Source organism: Rutidosis leptorrhynchoides, chromosome 5, assembly GCF_046630445.1.
Source record: "Rutidosis leptorrhynchoides isolate AG116_Rl617_1_P2 chromosome 5, CSIRO_AGI_Rlap_v1, whole genome shotgun sequence".
NCBI classification, from domain to species: Eukaryota; Viridiplantae; Streptophyta; class Magnoliopsida; order Asterales; family Asteraceae; genus Rutidosis; species Rutidosis leptorrhynchoides.
The window spans coordinates 161,303,535-161,325,124 of NC_092337.1; the positions used below are offsets into that span (position 1 = coordinate 161,303,535).

The following is a 21,590-nucleotide window of genomic DNA, read 5'->3' on the forward strand; positions in this document are numbered from 1 at the left end:
TGGGTATAACATGCAGTAGAAATGGCTTCCCCCCACATTTTCGGAGGTAGTTTGGAGTAAGCTAGCATCGTTCGAGCTGCTTCGCACAACGTACGATTACGTCATTCGACTACTCCATTCTGTTGAGGGGTTCGTGCAGCAGAGAACTGATGTTCAATGTCTTGGGCCTTCAAATAACTATCAAGCAGGTCATTCTTAAATTTCGTCCCATTATCAGTTCGAATACTCTTAACATGTTTGTTAAAAGAGCGTTGAGTCTTTTTAATGAACTCAATGATAATGACGAGGGTTTCTGACTTAGTCCGGAGAAGGAATATCCATATAAATCGGGTATAGTCATCAACAATGACAAGCACATGTTTCCGGCCACCAAGACTAGAAATCCTCATGGGTCCACATAAGTCCATATGCAATAATTGCAAGGACGATGAAGTACTGGGGTGTTGCTTAGTCGAATGAGAAGTCTGTTTCAGCTTACCCATCACACATGATGGACACACATGATGCTTATCATATTGAAAGCTTGGAATACCATCAACTAAGTCTTTAGAGACTAGTCGATTAATACCCTTGTAATTCAGGTGAGACATCCGGTGATGCCATAACCATGAATTTTCCTTTGTTGAACAAGTGACCAAACACATGGTTCCATGTGATGGTCCATCATTGAGGTCAATAGTATAAAGTGAAGCACAACGTTTACATAAAATTAGAAACTAGAAACAAGATGAAACGCAAATTCTCAGCTCCATCAAAACAAAACTCAGGAACAAGCAGAACTAGTGGAAGCCAATCTCTTTCAGAAAGATCTATCAATTGTGATGAAATTGGATCAATCCTGGGACTCTCTAGGAAGGCGAAGTAATCATGTTCACTCTACTCGTGTTTCTTTTAAATTTGTTTAATGATGAAGATACTTTCTTTAAACATTAGAGGTCTAGGGTTAGAAGATAAAATTAAATCTAATTGGTTTAAACGCTTACTCTTTCATGAAAATCCATGTTTTACTGCATTATAAGAAACAAAATGTCGTCAATTTTCAAAAGATTGGATAAAAAAAAAATTTTGGTAATAAGAACCTACTGTTCGCTATTAAAAATTCCAAAGGTAATTCGGGCGGACTCTTATTGGTTTGGGATCCCATTATTTTTAATGCTAACCATATTGTTGAGCGTGAATCCTTTATCGCGGTAAAAGGACATTGGAAGGATGTAGGTACAGAGTTGATTGTGGTGAACGTTTATGGGCTGCAACATGAAACTGACAAAAGGAAAATGTGGCAAGACCTTAGTGAGGTTTTAAATTATGATAATGCGATGTGGGTCATCTTTGGAGATTTTAATGAAGTCAGATTTAATTCTGAAAGGAAAAACACTGAATTTATTGAAAAAAGAGCCGAGGCGTTTAGCGACTTTATTAAAGCAAATAGTCTTATAGACTTACCTTTAGGAGTTCATTTATACACTCGTATTAGTGATAATGGGCTTCAGTTCAACAAGTTGGATAGGTTTTTGGTTTCTGAGAACTTCATTCATCAATGGCCAAACATTCATGCCATGGTTCTTGACAAAAAACACTCGGATCACTGCCCGTTAATCTTAAAAGATGGTAACATTGATTTTGGTCTAAAGCCAATAAAAGTCTTCGATGAATGGATAAATCATAAAGATGCTCGCGATGTAATTAGAAAGATTTGGGAAAAGAAAGTTTCAAGTTGGAAACCTGACTGCATTTTTCGGGACAGGTTGAAAAACACTAAGATCGAATTGAGAAATTGGTTCGCAATCTCCCATTGCAAACTAAAAGCTGAAATAGAAGATTTATCAAAAGTAGTATCAGAATGGTAATTAAAAGCCGAGACTGTTGACTTATCAGGGGATCAATTACACAAATGGGCCATGGATAAAGAACAACTTATCCTAAAAGAAAAGAACCAAAATGAAATGTTAAAACAAAAGGCTAGGTTCAAATGGGCCCTTGAAGGTGATGAAAATAGCAAATTTTTTCATTCCTTTATTCGCAGACGATAACAAAAGAACAACATCCAGGGAGTGTACGTTAACAGGATATGGTCCACGAGCCCATCATATATCAAAAACGATGCCCACAGTTTTTTCAAAAAGTTATACACCAAAAATAACGAGGATAGTTTTGAGCTTAACAGTTGGAACGGGTTCACAATTGACCATTTGGTGGCAAAACAGCTAGAATTTAAGTTTAATGAATCAGAGGTATTTGAAGCGATAAAAAGTTGCGGAAAAAATAAAGCACCGGGTCCTGATGGCTTTAATCTTTTGTTCTACTCGAAATATTGGGACATCATCAAGGACGATCTCATGTGTGCTCTCAATTGGTTTTGGGAATCGGAGACTATTTCCAATGGTTGCAATGCCACCTTCATCGCGTTGATCCCTAAGGTAAAAGATCCTTTAAACTTTTCAAACTACCGTCCCATTAGCCTCATCAATAGTTATTACAAAATTCTTTCAAAGATACTTGCAAATGGAATTAAAAAACTAATCCTGAGGCTAATAGGTGTAGAGCAAACCGCTTTTTAAGTGATAGAAAAATTTAGATAGTGTTTTAATCGCCCTTGAAACGATAGATGATGTTAAATCCAAAAAACAAAAAAGTTTCATTTTTAAAGCGGATTTTGAAAAGGCGTTCGATTGTATCTATTGGGATTTTTTTGTCTAAGATAATGGGCTTTATGGGATTTGGACATAAATGGATTAAGTGGATTCAAGCTTGCCATGAATCAACTTCTATCTCTATCCTGGTTCTTCTACCGAACAATTTTTTCCAAAAAGGGGGGTAAGACAAGGAGACCCACTTTCACCCTTCTTATTTATTTTAGCAAGTGAAGGGTTAAATTATCTCCTTAATGTGGCTATAAAAGAAAAATTAATAAAGGGAGTCGAGGTCGGTTTTGATAAAGTAATTGTGTCTCATCTACAATACGCCGATGACACAATTATTTTTGGGAAATGGAACAAGGTGGAAGTTAGAAATATTTTAAAAATTCTCAAATGCTTCGAAGATCTTTCGGGTTTAAAATTTAATCAGAACAAAAGTTGTGTGTACGGTATTGGAACTTCAAAAAGTGAATTAAATATTCTATCTAATTAGTTCGGTTGCAAAGAAGTTTCCTTCCCGTTCAATTACCTTGGTTTACCGATTGGGGCAAATTTAAAACTATACAAAAATTGGTCCACGGTTTTTGAAAAATGTAAAAAGAGACTTTCGGAATGGAAAGCCAAAACTATTTCTTACGGAGGTAGACTCACTCTCATCAAAGCCGTCTTAAGTAGCCTACCCTTGTATTACTTTTCACTTTTCAAAGCCCCATTTGGTGTCTTAAAAGATCTCGAGGGGTTGAGGAGAAATTTCTTTTGGGGCGGGACAAACGAATGAAAAATATGGCTTGGGTTAATTGGAATCAAATCTTACTTCCATATGAATACGATGGTTTAAATGTAGGATCTTTAATGTTTAAAAATCTTACACTACTAACGAAATGGTGGTGGCGTTTTCTCACAAATATAAACTTTTTTTGGGAAAAAAAAATTCAAAAGCATTTATGGTCAAAATGGTGGGTTAGGTTGTCTTTCTAATTCTAATGATATCAATTTAAAAAAAAAATCGAGTAGAACTTGGTAAAATATCATCAAAGTTGAAGACACCGTAACCAAGTTAGGGTGTGATATTTCTAACGCTTTTGTGAGAATCGTAGGTAATGGCTCGGACACAAAATTTTGGCTTGACAAGTGGTGTGGGGATACTCCTTTCAAAGATGTATTTCCTAAACTTTTTCGGCTAGAATCATGCAAAGAAGCCTTAATCTCCGATCGGGTTTTACAAACTTCCAACTCCTTCAGTTATACTTGGGCCTGGGTCACAGCTCCCAAATGGAGGGTTGTTACCGAATTAACTTCCTTACAAACCTTGCTAAACGATGAAAAAGATGAATGGAAGTGAAAGTTTAAGAACTTCGGGCATTACTCTTCCAAATCCCTTACATCTACTTTAACGGAGTTAAATGCCCCCAATAATCTTCCTTTCGGGCCGACCGAAACCAATAGCCTTATACCGCAAAAAATTGGCATTTTCGTATGGAGAGCAAAACAAAACAAGTTACCTGTAAGAACCGAATTAGATAATCGTGGTATTGATCTAAACTCAACTAGATGTCATGTTTGTGATGACGGGTTAGAAGACATAGACCACGTCCTTTTGTCTTGTAAATTTGCACTTGACATTTGGAACCGAGTTAGTAAATGGTGGAACATGGTCAATGTTAACCTATCTTCCCTCGCGAACATCTCAAAGCCTATAAACCCGAATCTTCCATCCAACTTTGACCGAAAAATTTGGCTAGCATTAGTGTGGGTCACGGCTTTTTATTTGTGGAAAAATCGTAATGAAGACGTTTTCGGTCATAATCCACTTAGTTCCCCTAAGATTATTTCCGAAATACAAACCAAAAGTTTCGAGTGGATTAAATCGCGTTGGAAAAAAGGTACTTTAGAGTGGCAAATTTGGCTACTTAATCCAAAAGGATGTGTACTTGATCCTAAAGCAAAAGTCGGAATCGGCTAAGTAGGGTTTTTTTTCACTCTTTGCTTCCTTTATTTCTTCAAATGGTGATTAAACAATAAGCTAATCATGTACTTTGTCGTTGTTTTATCAACACTGTATGCGTCTAGTTTGTTGGCTTGTTATCAAGTTCATTAGCCGTTTGAATAAACGATTGAAACGAAGGGTTTTTTCCCATCGAGTGTCTCGTGCCTTTCCGCATTCATAGTCTACACAAGTAATTGTTTCTTGTGATGTATTTGTATCTTAATGTATTTGTAAGGCTCGTGAATGTATAGCCTGGTGGTCAAGGTGCTCCTACTTGAGTAGCATATTCTTTGTAACTTTTTCGTTGTTTTAATAGTCATTGATCTTTCAAAAAAAAGCACTAATACTAAAGCATACGTGTTTTAAAACGATTTATTAGTTAAAACAAGATAAACGCTTGATTGATCGCATTGATAAGAGACATTTTCACGTAAAGATATTTTAAAACATAAATTATTACACTTTTTGCAACGCTATGGTACGTCAAAATATGATTACGTGCCGATACAGTCGATCAACTTCTCGATCATAGCCATTTTTCATCATACCTTGATTATTTTTATAACTACTAATCATTTTTGGTTTCTAAGTTAATTGATTAATTGGTTGGGTTTTTTTTTTTCTTGGCCACAAATTCTTAAAGGACAAACACCCACGTTTTTTGTGGCACATGCAACCATCTCTCTTGATTATTTCATCCTCATCATCTTCTTTTGTTTCTTCTTTCTCACCAACATCTTCTTCCTGTTTATGAAAGGTACAACTCATATTACGTTCACAGTTTCACATGCTTTTCATTCAATAAAAATTATTTAAGTACAAACATATAAAGTACAAGTTTTTGCAGCATGATTGACTCTAATGGTTAGTTTACATGGAGTTTGTTAGAATATTTTATTTTGTAAACTTTAAATAAACATTCATATTCATCTTAATTTAGCCTATTGGCTTGGGGACGTGACTATGACCCCCTAGACACCACTATGGTGATGCCGATCATGGTTACTTCACGCTACGCTTCTACTAGCTGACATATCATCAATATACACTATAACATATTAAAAAACACTCCCTATTTTTTCACTATTATACTTTTTTTTTGAATAGCTGTTTCAGCATCGGAGAAGTATTAACCACCTCGCGATCAATTGCCACGCTATGCACGTTTCAGAGGAAACTCATACGTCCGCGTAGGCAAATGGGTAGGGAAAACTCCTGGTGAGATTCGGACCCTAGACCACGCAGACAATTCCACAAAGTCCAGCTTCCCTAAAGATTCGAACCCAGAACCCATACGAATTCCACAAAGTTCTCATATATACCACTCAGCTAAATGCTCGGTGGTCATTATTATATTTATATGCATGAATTAAGCGCATACAAATTTTTTAACATTTATTTACGAAATTGTGTAATGAATTTGATAAAATAAGTTAATACACATAGGAATATTTATATGTACAAACTGTGCATATGAAAGTAGCAGGAAAATGGAAAAAGTATTGTACGTAAACTGTGGAAAGCAATGATTGAGAGAAGACGTATGAAATAACAAAAGAGAAAAGCGGTAAAATCATTGATTAAACATTATTTGAACTGTTGCACGTCTTGTTTTTAATGTCATTTTTAGGTCTAACTTCTGTAAAAGCTGCTTTCATCTCTAATAGGATGTCTTTTTACATTTTACATTCACCACTTCAACAAAAGGAAATTACTAGTACTTGTCTTCTTGTGTCATTTATATAACGTAAGTTTAATAATTGTTGCTTTGTCCATCTTTTTCCAACATTTTTTTTCTTTTGAACTAAGTTGAATGAATAAGAATTTTGAGCTTATATTATATACCTATATCTAAAAGGTAAAGTGAACATAAATAGTACTATTCACTTCTTTACTTTTCGCAAACTTAACCCCTTAACTTTCATTAAAATACAAATCGAACCCCCCACTTTATACGTATATTTTTCCCCAAATTTCACAAGCTTAACCCCCTAACTTTTATTAAAATACAAATCGAACCCCCACTTTACTAACTTTTTTTACTAATATTCAATTTTCACAAACTTAACCCCCTAACTTTTATTAAAATACAAATCGAACCCCACTTTATACGTAAAGTTTTTTCAAATTTCACAAACTTAACCCACTAACTTTTATTAAAATACAAATCGAACCCCCACTTTACTAACTTTTTTTTTTTAAATAAAACCCGAACGCTAAAAGAAGCAACTTTCACAAAAGGAACAACCCTTCAATGTTATGTCAAAAAAATTCTTTTTTACAAAATAAATCAAGACTTTTTTTTTAACTCGCATTCAAAACGGAGCACCCGGCGCGAAGCGAGGGCTCCACAACTAGTTAATGTCAAACTTGAATAAAACTTTCAAGGAACAAATGATCAAAAGTAATGAAAATGGGTTATAATATAGAGTTTAGTTGACTTTAAGATCTTATCATATTTCATAAAAGAGATTTTATATTACTTTCAACAATTATATACTTATTCAACTTTTTTAACGCCAAATTAAATGTCCCCTCTGCACCTTTTTCACCACTTATGTGACGACCCGAAAATTTTCGACCAAATTTAAACTTAATTTGATTATGATTTCGACATGATAAGCAAAGTTTGTAAAGTTAAGTCTCAAAATGTTTACCGAAATAGATACAAGCAAAACATTCCTCGAATGAATTATTATGGAGACAGAAGTTCTGTGGATTATTATTGAATTAGTTGGACGTGATAATTGCCACTAATTGTTGTGAATATTTTCCCCTGATTATTATTGCTTGGTAACCTAAGAATTAGAATCGGGTATGGCCCTAATTCACGCGAATCCTAAAGGTAGCTACCGGGTTTAACACCCCCACCCAGAATGTTCACTAGACGGAAGAGCTAGTGGGTGTGGTGTTTAGTACTTCGAAGTTTATATATTATACAGACGAGAGGTTCTGTTTTGAGGATATTATTTATGCGCATTATATGTTAAGGTCGGTTACCATGTTGAGCAATATATATATATATATATATATATATATATATATATATATATATATATATATATATATATATATATAACATGAACACCCTGTACGTGTTAATTTTTTTTTTAATAGCCCGACTTCTTTTGAAATTCCGAAATCTGTAAATGTAGTTAGACTAGGATTCATCAAGTCAATCTATCTGTAAAATTACAGACTTTAATTCTTCCGATTAAATCAGAATTTTGAAGTCAAAGCTTTTACCTCAAAAAGTCAACGATTAGATTCTTGAAGAAATTCGAATGGGTATGTATGTATCAACTTCAATTAACGATTTTAATAGTTTACATGAATGATTTCTGATATCTTTCATGTTGTAACTATGGTCTAAAACGTTCACGATTTGAAAATCAATGTTTTTTTTTCTTTTCCTTTAAACCGTCGAGCAACAGCTTTTTTTTTTGTTTATTTTTTTTTTCTGTTAACTAAATGTTACAATCACAGGTCGTAAAAGTAAAAATCCAAGTACCAATTTGATTTATATATCGCGGTTATAACATTGGGTTTGATTCTGAGTGGTCTCTGGTCGATTTGTTTTTTTGAGAAGAAGAACACAGTATAAAACGGTTTATAAATAGATAAGGTGTGTATAAATCAGAAGAACTCAAGTGGCTCAGCTGGTTTGTGTGTATGTTGGGTTAGCAAATGGTCTTGGGTTCGAGTCCCTAGAGTGGCAGAATTCTTTTTAGGCCGAATTTCATTGAAGGTTCGTGAATTCGAGGTCAACCCTGCATTGTTAAATATCGTCATATGTATTTTTACTACAAAATACATTAGAGTGAGTTCATTTACACCCTTTTACTTTTTACATTTTGGGGACTGAGAATACATGCGCTGTTTTTTTTACAACTGCTTTATTAAATGCTTTTGAAATATATTTTGAACTGCGAATGCATGAAATGCCTTTATAAATGTTTTACGAAATAGACACAAGTAATCGAAACTACATTCTATGGTTGAATTATCGAAATCGAATATGCCCTTTTTATCATGTCCGAAGTTTTCCAGGAATGATGACGAATTTATCATGTCCGAAGTTTTCCCGGAATGATGGCGAATTTATCATGTCCGAAGTTTTTTCGGAATTATGGTGAATTTATCATGTCCGAAGTTTTCCCGGAATGATGACGAATTTATCATGTCCGAAGTTTTCCCGGAATGATGGCGAATATATCATGTCCGAAGTTTTCCCGGAATGATGGCGAATTTATCATGTCCGAAGTTTTCCCAGAATGATGAGGATATTCTATATGCAACTTGTTAAGGTCGGTTACCAGGTGTTCACCATATGAATGATTATTTTTTGTCTATATGCATGGGACGTATTTTTATGAGAAATGGAAATAAAAATCTTGTGGTCTATTAAAATGATGAAAATGATCGATTATGATAAACTAATGAACTCACCAACCTTTTGGTTGACACTTTAAAGCATGTTTATTCTCAGGTACGAAAGAAATCTTCCGCTGTGCATTTGCTCATATTAGAAATATTACTTGGAGTCATTCATGACATATTTCAAAAGACGTTGCATTCGAGTCGTCGAGTTCATCAAGATTATTACTAAGTCAATTATAATTGGATATATTATGAAATGGTATGCATCCCGTCAACTGTCGATGTAATGAAAGTTTGTCTTTTAAAAACGAATGCAATGTTTGTAAAATGTATCATATAGTGGTCAAGTACCTCGCGATGTAATCAAATGTAATGTATTCGTCCAGATGGATTAGGACGGGTCCTTTCAACTTCCTCCCATAACATTATCATTGTCAACCATGACATATTTTCATAATTTATTATTATTATTATTATTATTATTATTATTATTATTATTATTATTATTATTATTATTATTATTATTATTATTATTATTATTATTATTATTATTATTATTATACATGTAATAATTATTTTCGAACACCACATTTATTAAACAAAGGTACGGTTACATTTTCCTTAAAAAAAGACATAATCAAAAACAAAAGTAGATAAAACAATTAAATTTATTCTTCGTCGGATAAGTCAAATGCATTTTGGTATTTCCTTTGAATTTTTGATCGGGCTTCCAATATCAAATTCCTTTGTTCGGGAGTCAAGTCGGGTGCACATGGTTGGGTGAGAAACGTTAAATTATCCAACATTACACGAGTCTCGGTATCGTCGTATATCGAATGACGTCGAACTCCTTTGACTCTTGGTACTTGCACGACCTGCTATACGACGTAGAGGTTCCTCTTGAAATAACTTATGAAACTGATGCGGATCCGCACCTTGACCTTAGTTCGAACCTTCACCCGGTCCACTCACGAGTGGTGGGGGTAACTCGATCGGGAGTTTTCTCTTGGGCACGACACCCTCGAATGTTAAAAATTTAGGACAATCTTTGAGAACTCTCCACGAATCCTCGTAAAGAAATTTACGACTTGTTTGTTTTTAAATGTGTGGCGTGTACTTTGGATGATATCGACATCGTTCTTCCACTTTGCCGATATTTTTCAAAATTTGTATAATGGCCGATAAAAATCTTGATATTTTTCGACATCTTGCTCCATTTTCCTGAGATTTGATCGGCTCGACATTTTTCCCGCACTTGCGAATTGTATGTTTCTCGTATATAACCCTAAAATGAATTTTTTGTTTGACCCGTTCCCGTTAGTTCGGAGGATTGCTGATTGCATCCACACCCTAGCCAAAACCGCACTTTCATCGTCCGACCACGCCACTTTTTTGCATCTCACTTTTTTCTCTTTTCCTCTCGTGTGACTTTCAACTTTGTCTTCAAATTCTTCGCGTTGAGTTTCTTGAACGGCTTATACTTCTTCATTATAGGATTCGGTATCCGGTGGAATTTGTGTAGGAAGTCGAGTATGTGTTTGTTGATTTGTTGGTTGGAATGTTGGTTAGGGAATTGTTGGCGAAGATATTGTTGTTGTGGATGAACGAATTGTTGATAAGGTTGATTAGCTAATGGCTGATAAAGAGGATAATTGATGTATTGTTGAGGAGGATGAAAATTAGGTGATTGTGATGTGTATGAGGCAAACCTCATGTCTTGATTCGGGTTTGAAGATGACCCGGAAGGTGACTTGTACATTTGGGATTCAAGTAGTGATTGAATAAAGTCATTATTTTGTTGTGTATCAATTTGATCGTTTAATTTGTTTTGATTTTTTATGGATGAAGATTTTTAGGCATTTTTAAATAAAATGTATGAGGAGTGTTGAAAGTGTTTAAAACGTTGAAAGAATTAAGAGTGTTGAAAGTGTTCTGATTTTATTTTGGTTTGAAAGTGTTAAATATATAGAGTAAAAGTGAGATAGAAAAAAGAAGAAAAAAGAGCCGTTTGGACCAAACGGTCATATTTGTGTTGAATGGGTGTGTACAAATTAAAAAACCGGCGCCCTGCAAAATGCTTGTGGAAGATATAAGCGAGGACGAAATAGGTTCAGGTAATCGAGGGCGGCCCAGGGCGTGGAGATTGCCATGGACACCCTCTGAATCTTAGTCGATGGCGGCTTGTAGGGCGGGCCGTTGGGAATGGTCTTATAAAGAGTTCGTTGTGTAAATAATTGAATAATATATGACAGTTATTATTTACTTTTGATTAACAGTTATTTTTTCACGACATGTCTTAAATTTGTTGTTAGAAAAATTATATACTCCGTATTTTATATATAATCAATTACATTTTTCAAACCATATATCATTGTTGGATAATGATAGTTGTGTGATAGTAGACATATAGTATAAACTAGTTTCAAACCCTAGCTTCGCGTCGGGTTCGGTTTCAATGTATTTTATTGCGTTTAGTTTGTAAAATTATATCGTGGCTAACGATGATGTCGTTGAAGCGCAACTTGAGTCGAACTAAAATGTATAACCCACAAAAGATTTAAATGTTATTTTAAATTAACAATATATGTGCATCTCCGCGTTTCGCTATGAAATTTTCGACCTTTAAAAATTTAACGCAAAATAAACATGTATAAAAAGTACTTCAAATATTTAGCGTTTTTAAAAAGCGTCCGTTTTGCGTATAGTTATTGACATTGTGTTCCTAAAATTATTTTCAGTTTAACGATGGTGTCGGAAAAATTTAGCTCGTTGCGAGCGAGAAGATATGACCCGTTGAATATTTGGGTGGAGTTTATTTAAGATTTTTTTATAAAAATGTTTATTTGACAGTTTACCCCCTATTTGGGGGTCGTTTTGAATTTTTGAAAAAAGTGTAGGGGCTTTGTTGGTGTAATGAAATTTATTTAAAATTAAAAAAAAAAGTTGAAATGACAAAAATACCTTTGATTATTATTTATCATTTTTGTCTATTACTCCGTAGATAATATAGTAAAGTAAAGTAATGTGATAGTCATGAATATAATTCTTGTCCAATATATAATATGAATATTATTTAATATATAACTATAAATTATGCGATTTATATTTATATTCTATCAGTATCAGTAAATATATATGATAACGAGTTAATTTTAGCCTTTCAATTTTTTATTAGTTGACACAAATATTCGGTATTTGAACGTACAACAGGTGCGACGCTATGTAGCTGTATTTCTGATTACATGTGATTGGATGCAGTATCTTCCCATGCATGATTCCTTTGACGCTACTCTCTCGCTATTAACCCAATGGTGGTCCCACAAAATTATTATTTTGTTTTTTACTATCCAAATTTAAATTTAATTTAATTAAATTATTTACATGACCCAAAGCCTTTATATCAGATTTTATATCAAAAAGTTTGAAGATCAAAAATACAAGCTGTTAATAGAAAACAATACAACTTTTTAATCAATATACAAAACTACCAAACTACTTTTTTTATAGATATAACAGATTCTTTTACTTAACCATAATTAAATATTTATTTTAATATCCTATTTTATATATAATTTTATTTGATTTGATGAATGGTTCTAAAATTCGATGAAGAATATTTTAATAACACAATTTATTCGGGTACACAATTCGAAATACCAAACGTTGCTATCAGCCTATCAACATAACCCTTATATATTCTTTTAAAAATCCACGTAATAATAATAATTATAAAAAAAAATGTCGAACTTTCAAAATTTTGAATTCAAACCCAATTCTTCATCTCACAACGCAGAACCACATGTCAATTAAAAGTTGCACATCAACATTCAACTAAATATAGTATTCGTAATATAGTAATTTACCTTGCATTCCAAGTTTGATTGCAATTGCAATTCGGATTTTAATTCTGACTTGGTACTCGAAACTGAAGAATCTAAGTCCAAATTGAACATGATTGACCTCTCTTTAATTGAAGGAGTCGAAACCGGGCTTAGACTACTTTCGCTTAACGTACTTTGGATCCCGACATCTCGTTTCATCGTTGTCATCAAGCTTCCTTCGATCTTATTCTCTTTAGCTTCATTTTCATCTGTTTGCCATATTTTAGAAGATTTAATAATTGAGCAATGCAAACATAAATAGTAGGACATAAAAGGGTGATTTATAACCTTCAATTTGATGAATCAAGTTGGCAAGTTTGTGTGGTTGAATTCTAGAAGAATGACGGATTAAAGGGGCTGACATTGTCATTCGATTCGTTATGTTACGAAAAGATCGACCTTTCATTAGTGTTTTTGATGATAAACACTCCAAAGGAACTTCACCCGAAAGCGGATTGCATATATATCTTTCGGCTTCATTCCATTTTGAGTTTAATGCAAACCCTTCTGGTGACATATACTCCCATGTGTTTATTGACCTCATTTGCAATGCTGCAATTTTGTCAAAGATAATAATTAGTCCAATGATCCATAAAGTAAATTAAAATCCATTACGCATAGAATTAGCTTAAGTTCTTTACCTTTGAGCGCGTTGGTGAAAGAGTATGTAGATGGGTCGATTTCCTCTGGATAACAGACTTGTTAATAAGTAAACATGTTATAACCTGACTATAATTGGTAATATATTATATGATTATATAACCTGTTACAGTCAGGCCGGTGTGATTTATTGACAAGCGATTACAATTTGTATTGTAACCGCTTGCTTATTGAGTAGTGTAAATATGTGTAGAGATATACCTTTGAGAGGGTAACCAGGGGAGGATGCGGTGCTAGAAATGGTGAAGTTAGAGCGGAACGACTTGCAAGCATCCTCTCTAAAGCTCGTAATGTAAGAAGATGAAAAACGTCTAGAGATTGTGTTATCGTGACTAATCATTCGGGCTTTGACACCCCATTCTTTGAGATCTTGATCTTCTTTCATTTGAGATTTCAAAGAAGATTTTGTTTCCATTGAAATGGGAGAAGAGAAGGTAGCAATAATGGAAGGTTTTATGTTGCCACAAATGGCATGAGGCTTCTTATTATAAGAGTGCACCAAGTGACGTCAATTTTGAATGTTGGTCGGATTGGGATCACATGCTCGATCATAAATATCACTAATTTTCACCAAATATTTTATACTCCGTATTATTATTATTATTATTATTATTATTATTATTATTATTATTATTATTATTATTATTATTATTATTATTATTATTATTATTATTATTATTAATTATATGTATATGTATATGTATTATAATATATATTACTAGTTTTACGAGCCCGTGCAAAACAATTGAATAAAACATTAAAAATTAGCTAAAATGTGGTAAAATTAATATTCACAAATTTTATTGACCCGTCGGATGTTTTTATAATTTATTTATAATAGTTTATATGTTATTATTATACTTTATTTAAAAATCAAAAGAAAAATAATATGTGACACATGACATAGAAATAGAAAATAGAGACAGATTAATATGGTGGTGATTTGTAGTAGTATGCACAAGATACCACCCGATGCCTTTTTTTAACTTATTTATATTATATTATTTTATCATTATACTTAATTTTAAGAAAATGAGAAGAAAATTTTTACAACGTACCTGACCGTACTTAAGCATGCATATTATGTCAGTGAAGACTTGATGTGAAGCCTTGGAGCTTACGTTAGAAGAGCAAAAGGGGGCTAGGGTGAGCTGAGGGGGGACAGCGTAAGTGAGCGAATGTGTGTAAGCCCAGTCAAACATAACTGTTCTAGGCGGGGTGGGCCGCTCACCTTCGAATGGTGTTGGTCCTACGGACTGTGAACGGATACGCCTCTGGCCTCTGGGCACGTCGGAACCGCATGAGTTCACCGGGGTGGAGCACGGTCCGCCAAAATCGGCATAGGTTAGGTGCTATTGATGGAACATGGTAAGCCTATCTTTCTCCATATGGAAGTGCTGCGGGCACATAGAGATGTATATTTTATTATTATACGTTATTTAATTTTATATTTTATATTTTATACGTTATTATTACTCAATACCGTATATTCGTTGGATTGGGTATTATTGTTGTTTATATGTTATTATTACTGACTTTATTAATATTCACGATGATCCAAAAGTTATAGGGAAATGAAACAGCAAAAATAATTTATTAAGAATCTATGTATTATGAAATCAATTATATCAGTAAGAGTTAAAATTTTAAACATCAATATGGAATTAAGGTGATGCATACGCATTAAAACTACACTAAGAGAATATACATTACTATTTGAAGGCACATTTACATATATCGATCTTTATTTCTCTTTTTAGGCACATTCACATATATCTACAATGTACTAACACGACAGATGGAATAGATGTGAATTTGTTTAATTATGAAGTATAAAATTACTCAAGGTTTTACCTTCTATGAGGAAGCTAATGTGATCGTTCATAGGAGGGTTTCTCGTTTACTAAAAAAATAATAAATAAATATGGCAATATAATTAACGTGATCAATGCCTACATGTCAACATAATTAAATGTAATTAAGTAAATTAATTGAGAAGTTGACATGGAAAGCACATCCTTTATAATTATGTGTATATATAGACAGATAGCATTATAGCATTATACTAGTGAAATGACCCGCGAAACTACGGATTTGTATAAATTAAACAATTTAATGATATGTTTTAGGTATCTTAAATTCTATTAAATTACTAAACTTATGATGTAAGAATTAGGCTAATCTACCCTTGATTATAATAATCCTGACACGTGGAATAATCCTACAGGAGACCATGACATCAGCATCACAAACGATTTTTACAATTTACAATTATAAATATTTAAACAAAACAAATAGTAAATGAAAAATTAGTGCTAAACAATAAATAATTCCCTATTAAGTAGGCGGAGTCAGTGGTATATATTTATGATCCATGACGTACTCTTATTTCATATGTAAAGTGTCAATATTATCCTATCAAGAAACAAGATAAAAAATTCATATCGCAGGTATGAAAAGTGCTAAAAAAAATTGCCGATATATTTGTATTGGAACAACAATCTTATTCACTTTTATATGTTATTTGATCATGCAATTAATCAATTTTTGAATGAAACAGGTATTATGATGCAACACAATATGGAAACAATGGTAGTAGTCAAACGAATTGGATCTCCAACTTTCTTCATAACTGTTAAATGCAACCCAAAGTGTCCTGTTGTTGTTTCTTTGTTAAATAACAGTAAACTAAAAAGTGATGACATTAACCATAATCATTAAACTTACTTAAACCATAATCATTATTTTCGCGTCAAATTTTGCATATAACTTTAGCATTGAACTATACACTAAACTTAAATTTTGTTTTATTATTAACAGGCTGCTAATTAAGGTGGATATGAGAGATTTTGTTGTTATGAGCAATCATGCACTTAAGAAGCGTCATCGTACGAAAGATGTTGATTCACCAATACTTTTAGAGTTGTTTACGGTCCTCAATTATCTATTTATATACATTTGAACGTGCTGATTACTACTATTTATGTTACATACTCGAGTGATTTTATGAACAAACTTATACTTGCTTTCACTTTTAATATATTTTCCTACTTTATTTTATTCATGCACTTGAATTTTCATTCAAACGCTAATGTTTTTTTTTTGTGTGTATCTAATTGTCAGCGTACTCTAAACAATAAGACTTTGACATTTACATTTGCTTAAACATTAAAACATATCATTTAACTTTATTGTTTACGCATACCCGTGGTTCCACGGGTCATTTTGCTAGTTAACTGAATGTAAATGGTAATGTCATCTAGGTTAATTAATAGAGTCAAACGAGATCACAACAGAATCCTCCTATATATTTAGATTATATTGTCATATTTATGCTCATTATTATCTTCCCTTGTAAATAGGATAGATAGTTGTATTCCAGTTGTATTCTTGTGATAGATACGCATACCACTGTACTATATATTGACAATCGATAAATCAATGAAAGGCATCGGTTCAATCACTTTCATGGTATCACGAGTCTAGGTATTTGGATATCCCTTAATACCCTCTTCTATATTCATCTTCTTCCTTCTTCTGTGAAATCCACCATGTCCGGCAACAAGCTTCACCCCGCAATCACAGTAAATAACATTCGCAATTTCATACTACTCATTCTCGAGATGGATAAAACACAATACGGTTCTTGGGCAGAGTTATTTAAAATACAATGCCGGGCTTATGAGGTCATCGACCATATCTTAACTCCAGCTACTCCTACGGGTTTAACTCAGGCCGATGATTCTTCTATCAGTTCAAATGAATCTTGGGAATGATTAGATGTTGTCGTTCTTTAATGCATATACGGTAAGATATTGTAACGACCCTACTTTTTCCGTTATCTTTTACCGTTAACTATTTAACGACCGTTAACTGTTATTCGTGCCACATCATTTCTATGACCTATATTATTATTTTTGTAATAATATATTAATTATTATATGTCAAATGAATATTTGTATTCATATTTTAATTTATACGTTTCTACGTCTCGCGGATTTCCATCCGGCGAATCTTTTCGGTTTTCAAACCAACGGTCAAGTTTTTGGGATTTTTAAGTCCTAATTATTTTAAATATGATATTTTGATGTCATATGATTATATATAGTGTTTATATATTTTATTTGTCGCGTGTGCGTTATCTCTCCGAATATTTAATCGCGTAGCGGTGTTTTCGCGTTTCGGGCTTCGTTCGGGCATTCGGGCCACAAGCTATTGGACATTTATCAAATTTGGGCCACAAAGGGCCCACCCTAGTCAATATTCAGCCGAAAATTCAAGGGGGAGGGGGTATATCCACATTTTGTTTCATTTTGAGATAATACTTACACTTTAAACATTTTCTCAAAACCCTTAATTTCTCTCATTCATTTTCTCCTCCCTCTTTTCTCCTTTGAGTGCCGTCGCCACCACCATCCATAATCCTCATCATCTTCTTCAACCAAGCAAGCAAATCAAAGGGCTTTTATCATATTCGGATTCCTCTCGTTCTTCTCTACACGATCATACTCTTCGATTCTTGATTAGGGTATAAACCCTAACCCTAACTTTTCAATTTTTCATTTATTTTTCTGATTTTACATGTTATATTAGTAGTATGATGATTATGTGTTATTGTATTGTTGTTTGTATGCGTAGAATTACTCGATTATACATGTTTTCGGTTTGATTATTTTGGGACAGCAGCTTATTCGTTCATTTCTGGTTTTGTAACTGATATAAAAGTGAAATTAAATTGTTTAGATGAGTTCCTCTCATCAAGACATTAATTTTAGACTCCGGATTCATGTCGTTTCGATTCCCGGAGCTTAAGATATGATTAAAATGGTGTTTTGTAAAGATTAAATGGTGAAAACGAATTGGTTCAGTTATGGTCCGACTTTGTGACCATTTTTGGAGTCCTTAGGGTGTACTAGTGTGTTAGGATTGATGATGGGATGAACTTTCATGTTCGGGTCATCGAAATCCGAGCCACGGATCACCCGTTATGACTAAAATACGTTTTTGAGCGGATTAAAGGTACAAATTGTTTAAGGGCTGTAAGTCACGACTTGGTGACTGTTCTTGGAGTGTTCTTGAGTTCATAATTGTGTCGGGTGGTTTGAGTAGGTGGAGTTGCATATGTGGCTTGCCCGAAACCGACACCCGGGGCTCAAGATACGACCCGATGAACTTTTAAACTTAAAACTTATGGTTAAATATTGAAACTTATGATAAAAATAATGATTTTCATTATTGATTAATTACTTATGATATAAGAAGTAATTATTATCATTTAAGACTTATGATATATATTTATTATATCATTTAATTATTACTTATGATTTAATTAACATTTTAATTAAACTTATGATTAATAATACTTTTATTATTAATGAAAAATACTTATGATAAGTATTAAATTTATTTTATGAGGATATTATTTTAAGACTTATAATAAATATTAAATAATTATTTAATTATTATAAGACTTAATTATTATTTAATTATGATTTAATTATTAAATACTTATGATTTAATAATTTTAATTAGAAACTTATGCTATAATTAATAATTCATTATTAATTTTTAATACTTATGATATGATTTAAATATGATATGATTTAAAGATTATTATTATTAATAATATTTATAATATGGTTAATATTTAATTAATTAATTAAATACTTATGTTATACTAATTATAACATTTCAACTTATATTAACTTTAATAATTCATTTTATTTAATTAAACTTATGTTAAGACATAATTATACACTTTTGACTTAAATTAACATTATAACCTATGTTATTATTATAATTTACACTTTTCAAATTAATGTTGACTATGTTTGACCAAGGTTGACTTTTGAGTTGACTTTCGGTTGACTTTGACTTTCAGTTGACTTCTGTTGACTTTCTAAATAAGGAAACTTTCCTAACTTAAAACTTTCTAAAAATAGAAACTTTCTAAATTTGGAAACTTTCCAAAAATAGAAACTTTCCAAAAATAGAAACTTTCCAAAAATGGAAACCTGCTAAAAATAGAAACTTTCCTAAAATAGAAACTTTCCAAAAATGGAAACCTGCTAAAAATAGAAACTTTCTAAAAATAGAAAGTGAGTGTCCTTATGCTGTTCCAATCAAACCGATGCTTGATGAGTAATGTTCTATGTCTACTTGCAACATGTACAATAGCTATCATACTAAGACTTGACCTAAGTTAGTTATTTATATCGACCTGCTTTATTTATAGGTCGGCGTTGTGATCTTTCTTGATCACTTTACTTTGCTTGCTGTTCGCTTGTTTGTGAGATTTCTTCAGTTGCTATTTAAGGTGAGTTATAGTCCCATTTTTCTATTTTAAATCTTTTGGGATGAGAATACATGCAATTTATTTTATATTTTGGACACATGTGGAAGTTGGTTTAAATTATTCATTGTGAGTTGAACAAAAATATTCCCTAGTCTGGTAACTGTAATCACTGGTTTCTACTGGTGAACGCGAATCCTATGGATAGATCTATCGGGTTTGACAACCCCATTTCGAGCTAGTCGCGCTAGCAATTTATAATCGGAATGTTTAGTACTTCGTATTTTGTTGTAGATACACTTGTTCGGTGTATATTATTTATTGTGTTTGGCAAGGGTAAATAAAGGGTTAAGTGGTTACCAGGTGGCTCACGGAAAATGGAATAATGTTTTATTATATGTTTTCTAGCATATAATTTGGTGGTTTAAAAAGGACTTTTATGTTTTCAAACATAAATTTTTATTGTTTAAATTAAATATTGTTTGCAATATTAAACCTATAATTCACTCAACATTTTTGTTGACAGTTACTCGCATGTTTTATTCTCAGGTTCATGATTGATTGCTTCCGCTGTGCTTAGAGAGTCTGCATATTTATGATGGCAGCTTTTGTTAAACATTAACTTGCATTCTATTTTGTTACGTTAAATAGTGGTTGTTTGTTGACTTTGTTTTGGTCAACTTTTGGTTAAAGTATTGTTGTATAGTTTTTCTAAACTTATACATTTTAGTAGATTTCCTTTATAGGAAATCATTTTTAAATAAAGAATGCAAGGTTGTTTTATTAAATTCATATAGAGTTTCGATCAAGCTGTGGGACCAAGTGACGGAGCCGTTAAGTGTTTTGACGGAGTCGTCACAGTTGGTATCAGAGCTCTGGTTGTAGGGAATTAGGCTGCATTGATGTTGTTACCCGAGTCAATAGGGTGCATTAGTGAGTCTAGTCTACAGCCCGACCTATTATATATTATTATATGCGATTATTTGTATCGTGTTGGTATGTGTATTGTTATCATATATACATTTCTATTATGTTCTGAATCCGGGAGGAACTCCCATTCCGATTTAAACGCTCCCATTCCGATTTAAACGTATTCTCCGACTCATGCGAGTTCATCTTCTAAAGGGACACCTCGGTTAGTGAAACCGAGGGGGTGTCCTTCGTGACTTCTGAAATTCTCGACATTTCTATGTCATAAATTGTGTTTATTGATATAACGTTTGAGTTACATTACGTGTTCTAGAATTCTAAGCATTTCTATGTCTTCTATTAGGGTTGTGTATATAACGTTTGAGTTATGTTACGCGAGATGTCATTCTTGACTTCTAAGGGCTCGGCATTTCAATGCCAGCTATTCTGTTCAGGTATATAACATTCTTGTTATATTACTTGCCTTTGTGTCGTTGTGCTGTTGTGCTTTGGTTGTTGAAACGAAAAACGTCATCCTTGACTTTTGAGATTCTTGATACTTCAAAGACATTTTTATGTCATCGTTACTCCTATTCATTACTTTCGATGTCTTTGTCTCTTGTGCTATCCTTAGCACATTGTTAAGAAATTGTTTTAGAGAAATTGTGTTGAAATTCGAGGTTGACCACGTGTCCTGACCTTATGTAGTGATATTGGAATGGAACTATGAATTAACGAAAATATAATGGCGTCAGGCCAACGTGATTATATTACGTTACTTCATAAAAAGTCCCAATATTGTGACATGAGGAATAGAAAGCGAGTCAACGAAAATTTGTACACCA

At 32.9% G+C, this 21,590-nt stretch overlaps 2 protein-coding genes across 2 annotated transcripts; one reads left to right on the forward strand and one right to left on the reverse strand.

The window, feature by feature from the left end:
- Positions 1-1,274: 1,274 nt before the first annotated feature.
- Positions 1,275-2,558, forward strand: LOC139849137 (uncharacterized). Its single transcript, XM_071838807.1, has 2 exons — positions 1,275-1,843; positions 2,066-2,558. Exons 1-2 carry the CDS (start codon positions 1,275-1,277, stop codon positions 2,556-2,558), a joined length of 1,062 nt encoding a protein of 353 aa, XP_071694908.1.
- Positions 2,559-5,033: 2,475 nt separating this feature from the next.
- Positions 5,034-13,983, reverse strand: LOC139848677 (uncharacterized). Its single transcript, XM_071838388.1, has 5 exons — positions 13,746-13,983; positions 13,526-13,570; positions 13,173-13,436; positions 12,867-13,093; positions 5,034-5,367 (listed from the first exon to the last, which is right to left on the reverse strand). Exons 1-5 carry the CDS (start codon positions 13,957-13,959, stop codon positions 5,209-5,211), a joined length of 909 nt encoding a protein of 302 aa, XP_071694489.1. The 5' UTR covers positions 13,960-13,983; the 3' UTR covers positions 5,034-5,208.
- Positions 13,984-21,590: the final 7,607 nt, after the last annotated feature.

Coding starts and splice junctions, on each gene's coding strand:
- LOC139849137 (XM_071838807.1), top strand. CDS start 1,275: ATGTGGCAAGACCTTAGTGAGGTTTTAAATTATGATAATGCGATGTGG. Junction 1,844..2,065: donor TCAAAAGTAGTATCAGAATG/GTAATTAAAAGC, acceptor GTACGTTAACAG/GATATGGTCCACGAGCCCAT.
- LOC139848677 (XM_071838388.1), bottom strand. CDS start 13,959: ATGGAAACAAAATCTTCTTTGAAATCTCAAATGAAAGAAGATCAAGAT. Junction 13,437..13,525: donor TTTCACCAACGCGCTCAAAG/GTAAAGAACTTA, acceptor ACAAAATTGCAG/CATTGCAAATGAGGTCAATA. Junction 13,094..13,172: donor CTTGATTCATCAAATTGAAG/GTTATAAATCAC, acceptor TATGGCAAACAG/ATGAAAATGAAGCTAAAGAG.